The 16277-nt window shown below is 43.4% G+C and overlaps 1 protein-coding gene across 1 annotated transcript in view; it reads right to left on the bottom strand.

Moving 5' to 3' along the window:
* Positions 1 to 16277, bottom strand: part of LOC116949408 (metabotropic glutamate receptor 8-like) — a 290056-nt gene that overhangs the window by 243185 nt on the left and 30594 nt on the right. The window contains exon 4 of the mRNA XM_032966701.2: positions 6653 to 6869. Within this exon, the coding sequence (XP_032822592.2) occupies positions 6653 to 6869 (217 nt within the window). The remainder of the gene's footprint in view (positions 1 to 6652; positions 6870 to 16277) is intronic.

Raw genomic sequence — 16277 nt, 5'->3', positions numbered from 1 at the left:
ACTTTGAATTATTTAACACCTCAATGAATATATCAAACAACGATAGTATGCCCGAATCAAGTCAAGTTAAAGTGTTTCACCACTCAAACAAGCAATGGGGTGGCATTAATCACCGTGACCTAGTTCCGTGGAAATTCCACATTTCAGTGGGGGTGGGGGGGGGGGCGGGATATTCCTCGGATTAGCACTGTTTTAAAAACATGCAATATACACACATATGGGAACAGGCAAAAAATAAGTGGGAATCGGGCAATTAGAGCGGAGTCAGCCTTCGCTGTTACGATGCGCGTAGGGAATCTAGGAGGAGTTGATAGCATAACGAGTGATGAGAGGGCACTTTTGGGATTAGCTTGAGTGCCGGTGAGATTAAATGAAAACCAGGCTGAAGCTGGCTTTGAAAGAGCTCCAGCGTAGGCATCTTTGACTTCCGGTGATGATGAGAGCTGTTTCTTTACTTATTTGGGCTTTGACATGTGACTTTAGGAAACATGAAGCTCCAGATCAGGTATGTGCGTTCTCAAAGCAAGTGATTTAATAAGAATGCAGCAACAACGTACAGTACTTCAACTTCAGCAGAATATGGTGTGGGGATGTGGATAATAAGACCAGAGATTGGTTCAAAGTATTACTTAACCACGAATCACTGCACAGTGTAAATTTGATGGGACCTGATCATGTCAGATTCAATCATGATCCATATCCAATTATGAGCTCATCAGTTCCAATCCCTCGGCAGCAACTTCAGTTGCATCGCAACTACAGTTGCACAACAACTACAGTTGCAACAACTACAGTTGCAACAACTACAGTTGCAACAACTACAGTTGCAACAACTACAGTTGCAACAACTACAGTTGCAACAACTACAGTTGCAACAACTACAGTTGCAACAACTACAGTTGCAACAACTACAGTTGCAACAACTACAGTTGCAACAACTACAGTTGCACCGCAACTACAGTTGCACCGCAACTACAGTTGCAACAACTACAGTTGCAACAACTACAGTTGCAACAACTACAGTTGCAACAACTACAGTTGCACCGCAACTACAGTTGCAACAACTACAGTTGCAACAACTACAGTTGCAACAACTACAGTTGCAACAACTACAGTTGCAACAACTACAGTTGCAACAACTACAGTTGCAACAACTACAGTTGCAACGCAACTTCAGTTGCACCGCAACTACAGTTGCAACAACTACAGTTGCAGTGACGTGGCCGAGTGCTCGCGGATTTGTCACTTGTTGTAGGGGTTAATAATGCAGGTGTGTTAACAGCAGTGGACGCTTTCAAATGCGGCATACGCGTTAAGCACTCATAAACAAGGATAACATACGTTAAGGTAATGTATTGGCATCATGAGAATAGTTTTTTTGATACTGGCAAACAAGTTCCCATAGGTATAGAAGCACAAATGAAATTAAGATGAATAATTCACCACCATCAACCTTAACGATGCTTTACAATGGAGAAACATATAAAATACACCAACATTTTGGACAAAGGTCTTTTCCTAAGAAAGTTCATTTCGGGAAGTACCTTGCCTGACACTTTGGCCTCCGTCTAACACAGTCCGTGTTGAATCCTCTGATTTGTGCGCGTTAAGCCCCATTGTGCCTGCTCACACAATGGAAGCTTCGTCCCATGCTCGAGATCACGGCAAGGAAGCGGGTGGCTCAGTTTGGCAGCGCCACCGCCGCTGTTCAATCGCCGACATTGCCGTCGGAACCTGAACGTCTCCTCAACCTGAACGTCTTCGCTCAGGTTAAATAACGAGCTCACTGCACCAACTGAAGAACAGGGTGCGCGCGCGCGCACACACACACACTGTGGCCATCGCACAATGCCAGGGGGCTTCTTAATTGGGCTACGAACCGGCAGGGCTCAAACGAAGGGGCCGCTGCCGCCTCCGCCGAGCAACTCCCTGCCATCGCATCAAATATTTAACGTCGCCTTCTCTCGCGTCCCGCACACTTGCCGTGGCTCGCGCGACGCAATAACCGACGGGCAACGTCGCCGCTGTCGCTAAACGTAATCCGACTTTCGTAAATCCTCGTCTGCTTACGACTTGCAATTACGCGCGCGGCCGCAAATCTTCCCCAGAGGGACCCAAAAACGAGCCCGCGTGCGAGCGCCTCAATCGCGAGGTCACGCCGTTAAACAGCCGGGATCTAATGATCAGAGTCGTCGGTGGCCGTTATAAACAATGGCATTCCAGCGGAATGATTAAATCCCGAGGAAGTGGCCTCCTGCGTAACCATGCAGATTTAAGGCCCGCGGACGCAGCGGTGCATGGGAAACCGAATCCGATTTTGGAGTTTGCAGCGAAGGAGAACTGCCCCGTGTACCTGGTGGAGTGGAATTTGAGGGTATCGCACGGCAATCAGTGTGTGATTTGCACGCGTATGCACTCTGGCAGTGTTGGCGGAGCAGTGTGAAGGGGTGATATTAAATCTGTAGCGGGCCACTGGCTTCTAAGTGTATCACACTAAATTGTGTCTTGTTCTAAAGAAGTACATTTACTGCCTGTCGTTACCTGTAAGACACACACACACATGTAAGCATATGCTAATATATCTTACACGCATGCCAAGAGACGGGCTCCCTGTTTAGCGTGACAGAGTTAGGAAGCGCTGTAGGTTGAGCAATTATTAAGACTGGCGTGGAGCGCGTGAGGCTGGGCTGGCCAGCACTGCCGATGCTGACAACATAGAGTCAAGTGGTCACTTTAGGCTGAGTAAACTTAGAGGAGGCCCGTAACATAAATGTATTATTATAGTATGTACATGTCATGCATGTACAGGCCTTTTTTTTCTCTCAGTCTAGTACTGGATGAGAGCCTCCCCATGCCATGCGGGTGGTGGGGTTTATTTGACCATACTTCACCATACTGGTCAGTGTAGGTTGCTGTGGCGTGGAGCATAGATGTACAATACAACCATGGATTGTGCTCCAATGCCCTCTCCTGCCCACCACGTAGCCTCACAAAGTGCTTTGATAAGGTGTGTGTGTGTGGCGAAAACCCACCCAAGCAGGATCTAGGCTCAAAACTGTTTAGCTTCCGATATCTGACAAGATCAGGCACATTCCAGGTGACTTGATCAAGGGCAAAACACACGTCAGACTTCATTGGCAGAGCGTATTAATAAGTATCCACAGGGACACCCGGAAACACGACGAACTGTGGACCAAATAAGTCTCTGCTGTGCATGCGCATGTTGACATTTTACATCAGCTGTGGAATACATTCTTGAAATATTAATAATGAGCATATTTAGCTTTTTTGCACTATACGAATTACCATATAGGGTTATTTCCAACATCTAATGGTAATTATCAGTGTAATTAACTAGATACTGCAACATTATAGTCTCATTAAAAGTGTTATTAATTGAGACTGAGCATAATTAACACTTTGTAAAGTGTATCATTTAATAGTTTGGTAAATTAAGTGGGGCTCTGCAGCCAAAGCAATGCTATAATGCTCGATTGCTGCACATGTGACCTGGTTTACAATGCGTTGACAGATTCTACGTTTTTTTTCCGAACAAGAATAGCAGCAGCATTTTGAACACCGTAGGGTGGTTGTGATTCTAAATAGCTCTGGAAGACTGGCTGTAAGATTAGGGTAAATATTATTTACACGTTCACACCCTCACAAAGACATGAATAATCACCCATGATCATTAAAACATGTCAATGATAATCGTAATGTACAACCATTTGCCAATCCACTGCTGAAGGCCTCCATATGCTATGCAAGGGGTTGTTTGACCACACTTCACCATGCTGGTCTGTGGCAGGTTGGTGTAGGGAGGGTAGAACTTGTTCAGATATCACTCTCCTCTGATGTTAACAATGACCGAGAAATTAATTCAGTCTGCCAGGTTCATAGCAGCGGTGTGGTGACCGATTAGCCACCACTCCCACCAACATGTTATGCTGTATATTAAACAAACTATCATCTTCTGGGTTCTTTCGGTAAAGTCACGTAGAATGGAGATAAAATAATAAAAAAAATAATGGAGATAAAATAATACTTTTATTATTTTAGCTCCATTCTACGTGACTTTACCGAAAGAACCCCGAAGATGAATCCCTGCAGTCACGAAAGCTTTAAATCAAAAATTAAACAAACTAAATATGTATAATCTTATTATTAGTTCTTTCGGTAAAGTCACGTTGAAGGGAAACAATAAATTAATAAAATATATATAAAACAATAAAAATTCTCACGACGTTTCGACCATAACACAAACGGTCATCATCAGGTGTGAAAACCAACGATGATGACCGTTTGTTTTATGGTCGAAACGTCGTGAGAATTGTTTTTTTATATATATTTTATTAATTTATTGTTTCCCTTCAACGTGACTTTACCGAAAGAACTAAGAATATGAATCCCTGCAGTCACGAAAGCTTTAAATCGAAAATTAAACAAACTAAATATGTATAATCTTGATTTGAAGCTTTCATGACTGCAGAAATCCATACTCTTTGGTTCTTTCGTTCAGCAGTTCTACTGCTGGATTATATTTTTTTTCCACCTGAGGACGACCGCTTATGTTGCGATCGAAACGTCATGATTTATTTTATTTTATACCTACGTGACTTTGCCGAAAGAACCAAAGAGTATAAATATGTATAAATGAAGACAATATAAGGCTGAGTGATTATTTAATCCTCGCAAAGAATTGTGGAGGTGTTGTAACAGCGGGCTTAAATGTGACGTGCCATTACCTGCAAGAGTAATTTATCAGCATTTATGACACGCAGAACGAGATTAAAATGAACGAATTACTTTGGGCACCAAATTTCCATAACTCTGCTAGATTTCATACATTTGTCTTTATATGGGGTAGTTTTCTCAATGGAATTAAGAACAAAAAACATATGCACGAAGGAGGAATGTATTTTTGTATTTCAGAGTAACATTACACTTGGAAATTCGCGCCTAGATACGGAATTGTGGATAATCCGGATAAAATAGTTTAAGGTTGATCCACAAGAGGAGGTTATGTCACTTCCATGGCATCACTGCTGTGGTTGTCCACAAAGAGTGCCGTCACATTATGTAGTTTTTACGATATGTGATGTCATTTTGTAATAAGTTTAGAAACGTGTGTATTTGCTTGCTATAAATTTCCACGTGATAAACCACTTGGTTGAGCTATCATTAATGGTGAGGTCACTTCTGAAAAAAAGAGCTACATAGCTCAATGGTTTTTACCTGGTAAAAATATATATAGTTTCATTTTTTAATTATCAAAAATGTTTTGCACGAAACTTACATTTTTTTTACTGATGGCATCTTACATGAAAAATATCAATTTGTTAATGTTTGTTATTAAAGTCTTGAAATTAATTAAACTAATGCATAAGCAATGAAAGCTTTTTTAACGTTTATGAATCCAAAATGTAGCCTACAAATTCAAATATACGATATCCATTTTTTGTTTTATCTGTAACTCATCCGTAGCATGCAACATTCTGTGTGACATCAATATCATTATCATCTACAGTCCCATCATCATGTGGACTGGGTGGGAAGCATGTAATTACAAGGATATGGTTGATTATGGAATTAATGAATTAATTGTTTCATTCACTCAAGGGAAGGACAAAAATGCACGGGAAGAGCAGATGCACGGCTCAACTTTAACCCTCTTGATAGACACAGCAGAGTGATTAAATTATGTAAACACAGCAGGCGCACACTGATCATATATGGAAATAACGTGTGGCTATACAATCAGCTGAGGCTCATTTGGAGACCAAAAAAAAAAACAACCAGAGCAGGTTAACCTCGTCGCTTTGGCCTGTGGGTGTATTTAACCTGTGACTAGCTTGATCAATTATCAATAGCTAGATTGACACACTTACATTTGACTAAAGTTCGTTATTAAGTCCAACTCAATGGAATGGTTCTCATCCTCCTACTTGTAGCCCTGAGCTTGTGGTTGGAATTCCACCTGCATATTTTAGGGGAAAAGTGCATCTATAAGAGAGTGATTGTTGACTTTCTCATTTCATTGACAATGGAGGTAAAACCCGGAGGACCCAGATAAAAATCCACGCAACCACACGGAGAACACACGAACTCCAAATATACAAACTTGAGAGCCGGGATTGAACCCTCGACCTCCTGCAATCCAGGCGAGGGAGGAGGATTTCTCCACATCTCCGGCTGTCCACTTGATGAGGTAGCTGTAATTACTGGCGAAACGTCGTACACAAATTGCAAACGTTATGGGTTTACACTCCAACACAGCGGTGTGCTGAACTAGTAACGGATTGACACATTTGGTTCAGGTGACAAACCTCACCAATTGGCTTTGTCGGGCGGTGGCGGGTTTAACGGCACATTTATATGTACGCGATATAACCCGACAAGCTCTCTTATGGCAGGCGAGGGAGTTAACGCCTCGCCACCATGGGCTCGAGGTTGCCACAACGGACAAACAAAGGTGGCGGCAGCGCAAGCATCAGGTGGCGGCGAGCGTCGGGCTGCTGCGGCGAGCGTCGGGCGGCGGCGAGCGCCGGGCGGCGGCGAGCGTCGGGCGGCGGCGAGCGTCGGGCGGCGGCGAGCGTCGGGCTGCTGCGGCGAGCGCCGGGCGGCGGCGAGCGTCGGGCGGCGGCGAGCGTACCGTTCTCCTTGGCGGCTTGGACGAAGGCTTCAGCGGAGCTCTCGCCGTAGCTGCCCTCGGAGGCGAGGGTCGAGACGAAGCTCCAGCGCAGGGAGCGGGCCACGTCGAGCAGCGCCCGCGCCTGGGCCGTGTCGGCCGGCACGACGCGCGAGAAGAAGTCGTAGCGCGTCGAGTCGCTCAGCTCCGGCGACGCCGACGCGTAGCTGATCTGCGGGATCTGCTCCCGCGTTCCCGGCGTTCGCGCGCACACACGCACGCACGCACGCGAAACGAGCGAGATAACAAAAAAACAACAACAAGCGTACGGTTAGACGATGGGTAGGGGCCGATTTGAGCCGAGTCATCGACTGAAACGCTGAAAACGATTACGTTCGTTTCGTGGTCGATTGGTCAAGGTCCAACGTCAACCTCTCGTCCAGTGGCAGATTTCTGACGAAGACGGGCAATACTTTTTTTCCCCAACTATTATCTGGGGATTAGTCGAGCAATCGAACAAATAAACCATAGAGTAATCGATTACAGTACTTAATAAATCGAATAGTCCAACTCTCATGGCAAGTACTGTAGTACAAATATGACGTTCCCCATACTCATACTCATCTACTGGGCTATTCTAAATATGGATAATACCAAGTAAAAACAAAATAGAGTGGCATTCAAATAAAATAAACATTTGACAGTTCTCATCTATTGTTTAAAACACTGAGCCAATGGTGGATATTTCACATTCCTACATGAGAGCCAGTCCAGACATGGAACAACCATAGACATGGGACAACCATGCCTATAAATGTGATATGATAGTCATCACTCCTTATACAGCAACTCAATATACATAATTTCTCTCTCACGTAACTTTTAAGTTAGATAATGAATTTCACGTTTAACATTCAATTCGCAATTACAGATTTTTTTGGGATGGTGGGAGGGGGTGGAAATGTTATCCCACTGTGCATTTCATACTGCTCCATCGATTCCAGTAAAATATGTGCTTAAAACAAGGTTTGATGTATTCTTAAGTGAGATTTTACTCAATCTTTGGTCTGTTTTTTTTCCATAGGAATGCATCTCTCATTATAAAATGCCAACGTGAAGATAGGGTTCGATATTCGAACCCTATTAGTAGGAACGTAGCTGTTCCGTATTTCGAGGGATGCATGTATTATGTAATCATCAGAAGGATGATAACCCCAGAGCAGGCTATAACTCTGTAACCTTCAGAATGACAGTCAGGCACGCTTACCACAGCATCGGCCAGTCAGCTTATTACTACAGTGTTTTTTTTAAGAACCAGGTCGTCTTAGCAATAAAAGTCAATTTCACGGATCTTTGTCCGAACCATATGTATTGCCAAGCTAAGCCCTGCATCTTGTACTTCATTTACTGTCTTGGGGGTTGTTCACTGGGCGAAAAGGTTAGGTCTGAGCAATGGCCTAATTCCCCAGTCTTCCCTCTCATAACGAATGGGGCCACGCTGTGACTGCTCAGCTGCTCTGTATTAAAAGCGCAGTGAGAGGCATAAGTGTCAAGAAGCCGTGGAACAAATTAGCCAACATCAGCACCAGCCCATCTGGCCATTCAAAAACAATGACACAGGGTAATTTAATGGATACATCAACGTGCGTATAATTTACAGCCGCTTTGTCAATACACTGCTGATGAAGGCCTGCCCATGCAGGACTTCATCTTTGAAGTGGAACAAAAAAAAACTGGGACGTGTGAAGGGGAGACGAGAATGTTACACAAGTGATGAAAAATATCCGAGACTTTTAGTGTTCTGAGAATACTGACAGATTTTCCCAGGATAGCTACATAAAGAAAAATAGGAAGATCCTGGAAAAAACAGGGCAGGTGGCAACCCAGTATGTTCGTCATGGACAATGTGTTATCATACTTCTCTCTGCTGGAGAGTTCGAGTTGGGGAAGGGAACTACACAGGATTGGTTTAGACATCAATCGCCACTGACGTTAGCAGTGGCGTGGAACAGAACTTGTATCGCCGGGTTCAGAGTGCAGTGCTCTAATCACTGCACCACTGCTTCCCAATAGGACAATTTCTTTCTGATGAAAAAACTTACCACAAAAGATATCAACTTAATGGCATTATTTTTCCTCAGAGTCAAGGATACAAATGGTTATTGCATCTGGAGGAGCAAGCGTAAAGCTTCACATTACACTCGCCATCGTTCTAATGAGCGATGTACTCTTAAGGACAATTCACATCGGCGCAATTGCATATTAAGGGCTTATTAAACAGGGGCCACTCAAAGGGGCTGCCTGTTTAATTTGAGGGGACACTATCAATTCCCTGCTGATCGGGCAATATCCTTGGCTTGTGGCCACATTGAAATGGGAAGGCGTTATATTAGAAAAAAGGCCGCTTGGGTTAGACGAGATTGCTGCCAGCCAGGACAAACCCTCTCCCTCCTCCTCCCCGCGAAGCGATTGAATTTGCCGCTCCGCTCGTAGACCTGGCGCTTGATAATTGACAGCTGTGCCCGAGCCTCGACGAAAGTGAATGGGCAATGCATGAAAACGAACGCACTTTTTTTTTCTCATCGCAGCGCAGGCGACGCAATTGATTCCAATTACAACCATTTCACGTCCAATTGGAGAAGCCACGAGACACTCCTTGACATCGCTGCCGCTGTGTAAAGGGCCTCACTCCGGGCAGGTGGCTCAGCTCAATGTCAGCTGCCTTACTGCAGTCTAATCTACACCTATTTTTTTTTTTACCAGGTAATGCCCATTGATCTTATGTAGCTGTTTTCCAGAAGTGACCTGGCCACATATGATAGCTCAACGAAGTGGCTAATCACGTGGAATTGTATAGCAGCCAAATACTCTAAACGCACGTTGATTCTAAATGTGGAAGGAAAAAAACCGGAGGAACCGGAGAAAAATCCGCGCCACCATTATCAATACCCGCCATTGGCCACTAAGTGACGCCACCACGACGCCTGTGCCAGGCCAGGTGCACTTTGAGGTCAAGTGAAATGTTGAAGGCTCGTGGACAGGTCTCAGGACAGACCAAGGTGCCATGGGTTGGCTGACTGAGATGACCGGTAGATGCACCAGCTGTACCCCCTACTGTGCCAACTTGCTGTATTTTATCCGCCCGGTGCTCCGCTCGTTGTTGTGAGCCCTCCGTCGTTGCTGGAGGGCGACTGCCTCCAACTGCCCAGTGGCAGCGTCCTCATCCATTGGGAGAGAGACATGCAAACTCCAAAATATACAGCAGTAGGCGTCAAGGTCGGAGTCGAACTCACGACCTCCTGTATACCAGGTGAGGTACTTAACATCTCCCAGCCACCGTGGTGCCCTCACAACCATGCGGTTAAAAGTCACGGCACTCCACGTGGCCGTGCGGCGGCGCATTTTGCCGCTTGTTGCAGGCAGTCCGCGGTTCGAGCCCAGCCACCGCCACGGTTAATCCCACGAGTGTGTTCACCAAAAAATATGAAGCCACGTGCTTCAGAGTAGAGCTAAAAAATCCCATTACGTTATTCTAGAAAGTGTGGGTTTGCGTGTGTGCTGACATCGTGGCCTACATTTGCAATATTGCTTGCAAATTACCCATTTGGGTTAATCCACCATTGCCCCATAATGTTAAGGTATTGCAGACTATATTTGTGCTTGACACACAGCGCCTTTATAACAGCCTTGCGCGATGAAGATGGCATGAATATAAATGTATCAATTAAAGAATCCCCCCAGCTAAATGAGCAATGGAATGGTCACATTCAGTGAGTGGTGGAAATTGAAAGTGCCGACCATAAGGGGCTAGTTTATCCATGGGACACCCAAGGTAAACTTTACGCAACTCCAGATACATCAAAGTCTACTTCCGATTATCAGTTTTTACTCACAACCGTTACAATTACAAATCAAAGAACTTTAATCACGGTGTCACATGGCTGAGTAATGAATAATAACAATTCTACACTTTTTTTTTGCTTGGTTTATAAATTTCGCTAGGCATCCTGTCGCCATGACATTGCAAGAGAATGAATCGCAAGAGCAGCCTTTGTCTACATGGCTTGGCAAATACAATGAATTTCGATTTAAAGCTTTCGTGACTGCAAGGATTCATCTTCTTTGGTTCTTTCGGTAAAGTCACGTAGAATGAGAATAAAATAATAAATTGATAAAATAAAATAACACAATAAAATTCTCACGACGTTTCGGCCACAACACAAGCAGCCTTCATCAGGTGAAGGGACGAGACTGTCTGGAGAATCAATGTGCGTTTAGAGTATTTGGCTGCTATACAATTCCACGTGATTAGCCACTTCGTTGAGCTATCATATGTGGCCAGGTCACTTCTGGAAAACAGCTACATAAGCTCAGCGCTGTCCTCCAGACAGTCTCGTCCCTTCACCTGATGAAGGCTGCTTGTGTTGTGGCCGAAACGTCGTGAGAATTTTATTGTGTTATTTTATTTTATCAATTTATTATTTTATTCTCATTCTACGTGACTTTACCGAAAGAACCAAAGAAAATACAATGCATTTATTCATTCATCTCGACGCCAATCAACTGTCTCATGACATTATAGCCAATAAAGTACTGTACTCAAATCTAAGCACAGGGACCTCTTACCCTAATGGGTATACAATGAAGTACGTTTACTGTTTTGGTTATATTAAAAATTTACATTTTCGTGAACTGGACCAGTGGCGTTAATTTAATGATTCAGATCTGTAATCTTTACTGCGAATGTTGCATTTGATGTTGCTTATTTTTTTATGATGAATGGAGCACAACGGCACTGTGAAGTGTACCAGGGTACTGCGACATGGCCCAGCAGTCGAGCAGTCGCCACTTGTGGCAGAGGTTCATGGTTCGATTCCAGCAGGCCACCCTGGTTATTACTACAGATGTATTATTCATGAGGTGGGATAGCAATCTCTAAAGGCATTGGCAAGTGCCAAAGCCACCAGTCCATACTATAGTCTTCAAATGGATAACACACTTATATTATTTGCGAATGATTAAATATGTAAAACCATCCTGGAAAATTACCTGCATCCTTAATGTAATTTTTTTTAAAATCTATAATTCGGTGTGTATTGTGTGCGAGTGTATATAACACCATCATGTTGACTCACCCCAATCCTGAATGGAATGTATTTGCAACGACCAAGCATGCTCATTAACGAATCAGGTCCATTAGAGTACAATGAAAGGCGTGGTCTTCAAACAGTGCATGAGTGAGGGTGGTTGGGTGGCTCGGAGGTCAGAACACAGAGGTGGCACCGTAAGATCCTGGGTTTGAATCCAGGCAGCTGCTCGTGATTAAACTGAGCTCTCAAACGCAATGATTTTGGTGGTCGTCAGCCCATTCTACCACTGGCTGCAGATAACAAATAAAAACAAATGGTTTTGAAGCCCGAGTGTTTCTGAAAATTAACAAAAACTTTTACCGTTATACGGTAAACAATCTAAAAACCAGAGTGTATGGGGAAGTGCTACTTGTAAAGTATGAAGTGGTCGTTGGAAGTATTTTTTTTAGAAGCTACGCGAACAATCTCTTCCACTGGGTATTTTCTGACACACGTGGTGCACTGCTTTGTGTAATTGCCGGAACACGTGATTTGTCTCAAGACACGACTCCGAGGGCACAATTGCAGTACATTTGTGGGGAAAAGACAAAAAAATACCGTATATAAAAAAAGATCGCACAGCAATAAAATGACAAGCACAGTCATATGGAAATGTCTGCAGATCGTGTTGCCTATGTGATAGTCCCATTCTGTTTATATTACCAATAACTATTGCATGGGTAATTTGGCAACTTGTTTCAACACACACTGTTTAAACAACGCACGTATCGGAATAAAATGTGAGCGTTACCTAATTCTCCCTCTGTTATTCCTTAAGAGTGCATATGGATGCGAATCCGTATGTGTTAGTTCACTAGAAATTAATGTTAATTACTAAAACACCCAGTAGTTTCTGAGAGTAATGTGAATCTAATAACCCATCAAATTCCCACCAAGTGGAGCGAGGCATTGAGCCTCATGCCGAACAACACGCTGAACAACCTGAAACACATCGGAGAGCAAATGTGGGATTAGAAATGTATTACAAGAAAACGCAATACTTTACCTCATTACCAAGGAATGCTTCAAAGTATCTCAGCATGTTTTTTTTCACGGGTTCCTGCTCAGAACGTTGAGTACGTATGCATAACGAGGAGGTATAAGTGGCTGTGACCATCTATTTAAAAGTCATCTATCTGCAGCAAAGTGAGGAACAACTGAACCACGGAGCAGCTGTCTCATTTACTTAAAGTGGAGGAGCAAATGTTAATTCCAGGCGAACATGAATTGGATGATGGCCTTGCATTGTAAACAGGAGGGTCTGCTACTAAAAGTAGGGCCAAGCACAATTCTGGTAAATCGCCCTTATGTAGCTGGTTGTAATCACCAGCGCAACGTCGTACTCAAATTGATCAATGTCGTTGGTTTAAACACCAACACACCGGTGTGCTGAAGTAGCAGCTAATTGGCACTTTTATGTACGTGACAAACCTCACTAATTGGCTGTGTCGGGTGGTGGTGGGTTAACGACACATTGACATTTACGTGATATAACCCAAAATAACCTTTACCAATCATATTTGTCAAAACTAAAATATACTGGTGCCAGAGCTTAGGATTGGAACAAAAGGTCAATCAGATGGAAGCGCAGTACAGAGGACCCTATGCCACCGCTGACCCCGACACCACGAGCACGAGAGAGAACAAGTCCAAAGCATTGCAACAGCTGATACCGACACATTGAATACAGAGTGACACGTGACACACTTCTAAATGACTGTCAAACTAAATAGCGTGACACTATGAAACCCAAAACACGTTACTTTGTTGTATCGTACACACATATTTTCTTAAAGAGCAATGAAGGCCACCTGAAATGTTATACAATTTCTATTTATACCCTAAATTATGTTTATATACATTGTGTATTTGTGTTATTGGTGTCAAGTCACGAGACGAAGTGCCCCTTCGGGACTCACAGAAGAAGATTTCACGGATATAGTTCCGATGCCCTTCGAGTGACTGTTTTTTTCATCCCACGCCAGTGGCCACCGCACTTTATCAGACACGGTGCATGAAATAAATGTTTATTGAAGTGCTACCAAATTGACGTTGTTTCAATTCTCACAGCTGGAATTTTGCCAAATTGAAGCCAAACATTAAAATTTAGAATGGATTTATTTTTGCGCAGTCATTTGTGGCTGGTCTTACACCAAATGAATGCACTTAAAAACCAGGTTAATAATTGACAAGGCAAAGGTGCAACCCTGCAATTGCTTATGTATGACATTTCTGGCAGAACGCCCTTTGAAACAAGAACCTCCAGAACGCCCCTGTGGTGCCCTGCCTGTCGATCCCCTAGACCACGTGAGCTCCAATGTTCTCTTGCAAGGTCCGTGGCCTCAGGCGAAAGCAAACTGAGACTTTGTGTCACTGTTCCTGTGGTTTTCTTACCAACTCAGGAGGTGAGGTTGAGAATAAATCTCGAGAAACTTAGCTGTGACCGGCCTCCATCGCGTGTTTATTAGTGGCTGCTTGATGTATCTGAGCCAGTGAACCGCCTTTAGAAAAGGTTTGGGTTTTAGCCTTTCAGAGTTTCTCCAATTTCACATTTGAGAGGTGATAGCCCCTGAACCCAAGTCTGCCCGTTAGAGCCCGTCTGGAGTGCATTTGGCCTAATCTTCCACGCCGGCCAGATGTCTAGAAAGAGGTGCACAGAAAATGTACTCCGCCAGGCGTGACATGTTTTTCGAATAATTGTGGCGGACAAAAGTATACTGTTGGGTTAATGATATACTGTACTATACTTTATATATTTTGTCAGTTGTGGTGGCACATGCCTGAAATCCAGCACCTTCATGCCAGGTTGGGTGGATGGTGTAAAACTCTCATGTCATCCACCATCAGAGGAATGAAGTGTCCTGTAGGAAACAGAACAGCTAACGCTGTCCTCGTGACAGTACGGTCCCTTCACCTGATGAAGGCCACTTGTGTTGTGGCCGAAACGTCGTGATTTTTGTTGTTTTATTTTTTATCTACGTGACTTTACCGAATAGAACCAAAGAGTATGGATCCTTGCAGTCACGAAAGCTTAAAATCTAGAACAGCTAATACGTCGCTGATGTCTGAAAATGTGTGCGTATGATCCCCTCCTGGCACTTCAGTTTCCTGCCACAAGTTAAACGACTCCTAATGAGCCTGGCCAAGCATCCAAGCAGAACTCGTCTTTAAAAATACAAACATAACCCTCTGTTGGGTCTTTACCGGGTAAACAATATTATTGCCTGTACGTGTATAAATACCATATATATTATTTATTAATAGGATATCACGAAAATTACATACGAATGGATCGATTAAGAATGTTTCTCTACGGCAACATATATCGCTACTATTACATGTTTAGCGCGTCATACATTTAAAATTATAATTAAAAATGTATATAGCCTTTGTCAATTCACTGCTAGATGTCTGGCACAGATATCACTCTCCACTGATGCTAACTCTGAACTTCCCATGCGCACTTACGTGCAGGACATATTTTTATTATTATTAATGCACAGGCAGAGACATGACATAGCCAGATACTACATTCCAAACTATAATGGTATTTTTCCAATCTCATGCACTGTACAGTAATTATTTCAAAGTATTGCATTCACGAACAGTGCAGTTTTATATATTTGGTTATTTATACGTTGCCAAAGCTGTTGTTTTGCAGTCATAAAAAATATTCCGTTAAGCATACACTCCTATATATCTTGATTTATCGTGGAAGAAAATGTATGTTTTATTGTCGTTGCATGTTTAAACTTTTATAGGCTTAACCATCAAAACTGGTCAGCAAATAAAACGTTCTCTTAGACTTGATGAAGTTGTTTGTCAATAGTTTAGGGACACTGCATTATGCAGCTCTGATGTACGTTATTTCTACAGAGGAGACTCCACGCCAAAGGTCCATTACATTAAATTTATACTTTATTCCTGTGCAGGTAATAAAGTAGAATTAGTCGCAATCGGAGATAAATGCCCGCATAACGATTGATCTCAAGCACTTAAAAGCCCTTCTGGAGAAAGGGGTCCTCTGTCGTAAAGACAAATAATCGCAGGTTGCAGAGGCAGAATGCATAATGTGACTGGGATGATACTGGCTAAGAGCATGGGCTGCATGATCTCTTCACGTGCTCGCTGGCAGGAGACAGCACAGCTAATGAAACATTAATGCCCAGCCCTGCCGAGGGACAGCCCTACTGCATGACATGCCTTACAACTTCCGCACTGTCATACATATTGTTCAGCATGAGAAATCTGCCTAATGGCTGCTAGGGTTTAGCCAAGCCAGACAAAGCGCTTTTGCGATGTGGGGCTGATCTCATTAAAATTGTGAGCTGCATAACTGTCGTGGCGGTGGAGAGGCGTAAGGTGGATTATAAACAGAAATAGGATATTCTAATGTTAACAGTTTTGAGGCGTATCATGTAAAGAAGCCACGACACACCGCGTAGCTGAAGTCATTTTTTTACATACAGTACAGCTTTATAGACATTATTCGAGACACATTCGTGACAAAGTTGTTTTCC

The sequence above is a fragment of the Petromyzon marinus genome, chromosome 36 (genome assembly GCF_048934315.1).
Source record: "Petromyzon marinus isolate PM22_M1 ecotype Great Lakes invasive population chromosome 36, UKy_Petmar_22M1.pri1.0, whole genome shotgun sequence".
NCBI classification, from domain to species: Eukaryota; Metazoa; Chordata; class Hyperoartia; order Petromyzontiformes; family Petromyzontidae; genus Petromyzon; species Petromyzon marinus.
This window is presented reverse-complemented; position numbering and strand designations above follow the sequence as displayed.